The 1,584-nt window shown below is 36.3% G+C and overlaps 1 protein-coding gene across 6 annotated transcripts in view; it reads right to left on the reverse strand.

The window, feature by feature from the left end:
• Positions 1-216: 216 nt before the first annotated feature.
• The window catches only part of RNF213 (ring finger protein 213), a 680,515-nt gene continuing 679,147 nt past the window's right edge, over positions 217-1,584 (reverse strand). For all 6 annotated transcript variants that reach the window (XM_063928518.1, XM_063928521.1, XM_063928520.1 and 3 more), the window contains one exon: positions 217-1,584. This exon is cut by the window's right edge and continues 33 nt beyond it. In XM_063928518.1, coding sequence (XP_063784588.1) covers positions 1,473-1,584 — 112 coding nt within the window. In that variant the 3' untranslated portion in view covers positions 217-1,472.

Consider the following 1,584-nt stretch of genomic DNA (forward strand, 5'->3'; position numbering starts at 1 on the left):
CCCCCAGTAGCTTGTCAAAATACAGTGAGAGCCCCAATGCTTACCACTAGTTTGCATCCTATCAATAGTAGTTTGTCGATTTATTGCTCCATTTTGTTTCCAAGATATGTAAACTTACAGTTACTGCACCATTAATATGTTGTGCTTTATTGTTACTCTGTATGTACACTCTATGGTGCTGCAGAACCTTTATGGCGCCATAAAAAGTAACGCAAATAAGAATATTTGTTTATTGAAAGCAAAGAGATAAATGGCTGTAACTCAAATACAAAAATCACATTTTTAACCTAAAAGTAAACTGGTTATTTACTGCACATGTGATAAATTAATGGTTTGGTCCCGTTGGCATGATCCCAACTGAGGTAACTGCCTTGATTGGTCTAAAGCAACGAATTGGCAGTAAAAGTAAACAAAGAACATATTTCAAGTACAAATCCTACATATTGGTTTTCGATCTACACTGAGTTAGTAAATACTGTATATTGTGCTTACAGTATAAGAGAAAATTTCAGTAACTGTGGGAAGCTCTTTACAAGTTGCTAGATAAGGGGTTCCTAAAGCCCCCAAGTTTATGCTAGCGACAATACAAGAATCTACATAAAAAAGTATTAATACATCTCACAAACAATTGTACTTTTCCATATATAAGGAATGTTCCTGAAGCCGCCACAAAATCTTTGTGGTATTCAAGGCATATTGTTATCCCTTGTTCAGTGCAGGTTTCTCCGGTCCTACTTGCTTAGCTACGTTTCTAGAATAGTAGCATCAAACAGGGAATGGGAGAATGGAAAACAAACATATAGTATACAATATGATTCATATGTTATAATGGCAATCAAAATAGCCTTGTATGGCAAATTGTTGTATAGCATACATGATAGAGTGTCTCAACTGTGTATATTCAAGTTGGATTTGAATTGCTTTATGGTATAAAGGGTTCTAAATGTGCTTACAAATACCTGATAAATGAAGACAATTTCCAATCTGCTTCTGCGGACTATAAAAGTATATTATATCTGTGCAAAGCACTATTAGCCTCCATCCTCAGATACACAATGGTGATCTCAGTAGATGCAGCAGATTTGTGTAGTCGCTAGAAAAATGGTGTGTCTCACGGTACTGTATACGGTATATACACACTAGTTCTATAGTTGTAGGAAATGCAGATCTTACATACATCTGATAGCAGCAGAACACATCTATTACAGATGTATTATTAGGGCTTGTTTTAAACATGATACAATATTCTGCATAAAAAAAAATATAATATCTAACTATGTGCTGGTAATCGCTACTGATAATTGCAATATCTTGTGGACACTCATTTATGACAAGAAAGACTATAGTACACTTTAACACTCATTCCTGCATCTCATTTGGAGAACTAGAATAGTCAGAACCTGAGTTAGCAGCGTTTGTAAAGCCCTTAAATGCAGTAAGCCAATAGGCTTCGCAGAAACTAATCAATGTCTTTAAAGACTGTTCCATTTCTTGCAGGCAGCAAACTTCCATGCCTCAATGCAATGGGCGAGCGCAATCTGCTCAGGGAAGTCGCTCTCCAGTACCGGGAAGGACACTTCTTTT

This window comes from Pseudophryne corroboree, chromosome 6 (genome assembly GCF_028390025.1).
Source record: "Pseudophryne corroboree isolate aPseCor3 chromosome 6, aPseCor3.hap2, whole genome shotgun sequence".
Lineage (NCBI taxonomy): Eukaryota > Metazoa > Chordata > Amphibia > Anura > Myobatrachidae > Pseudophryne > Pseudophryne corroboree.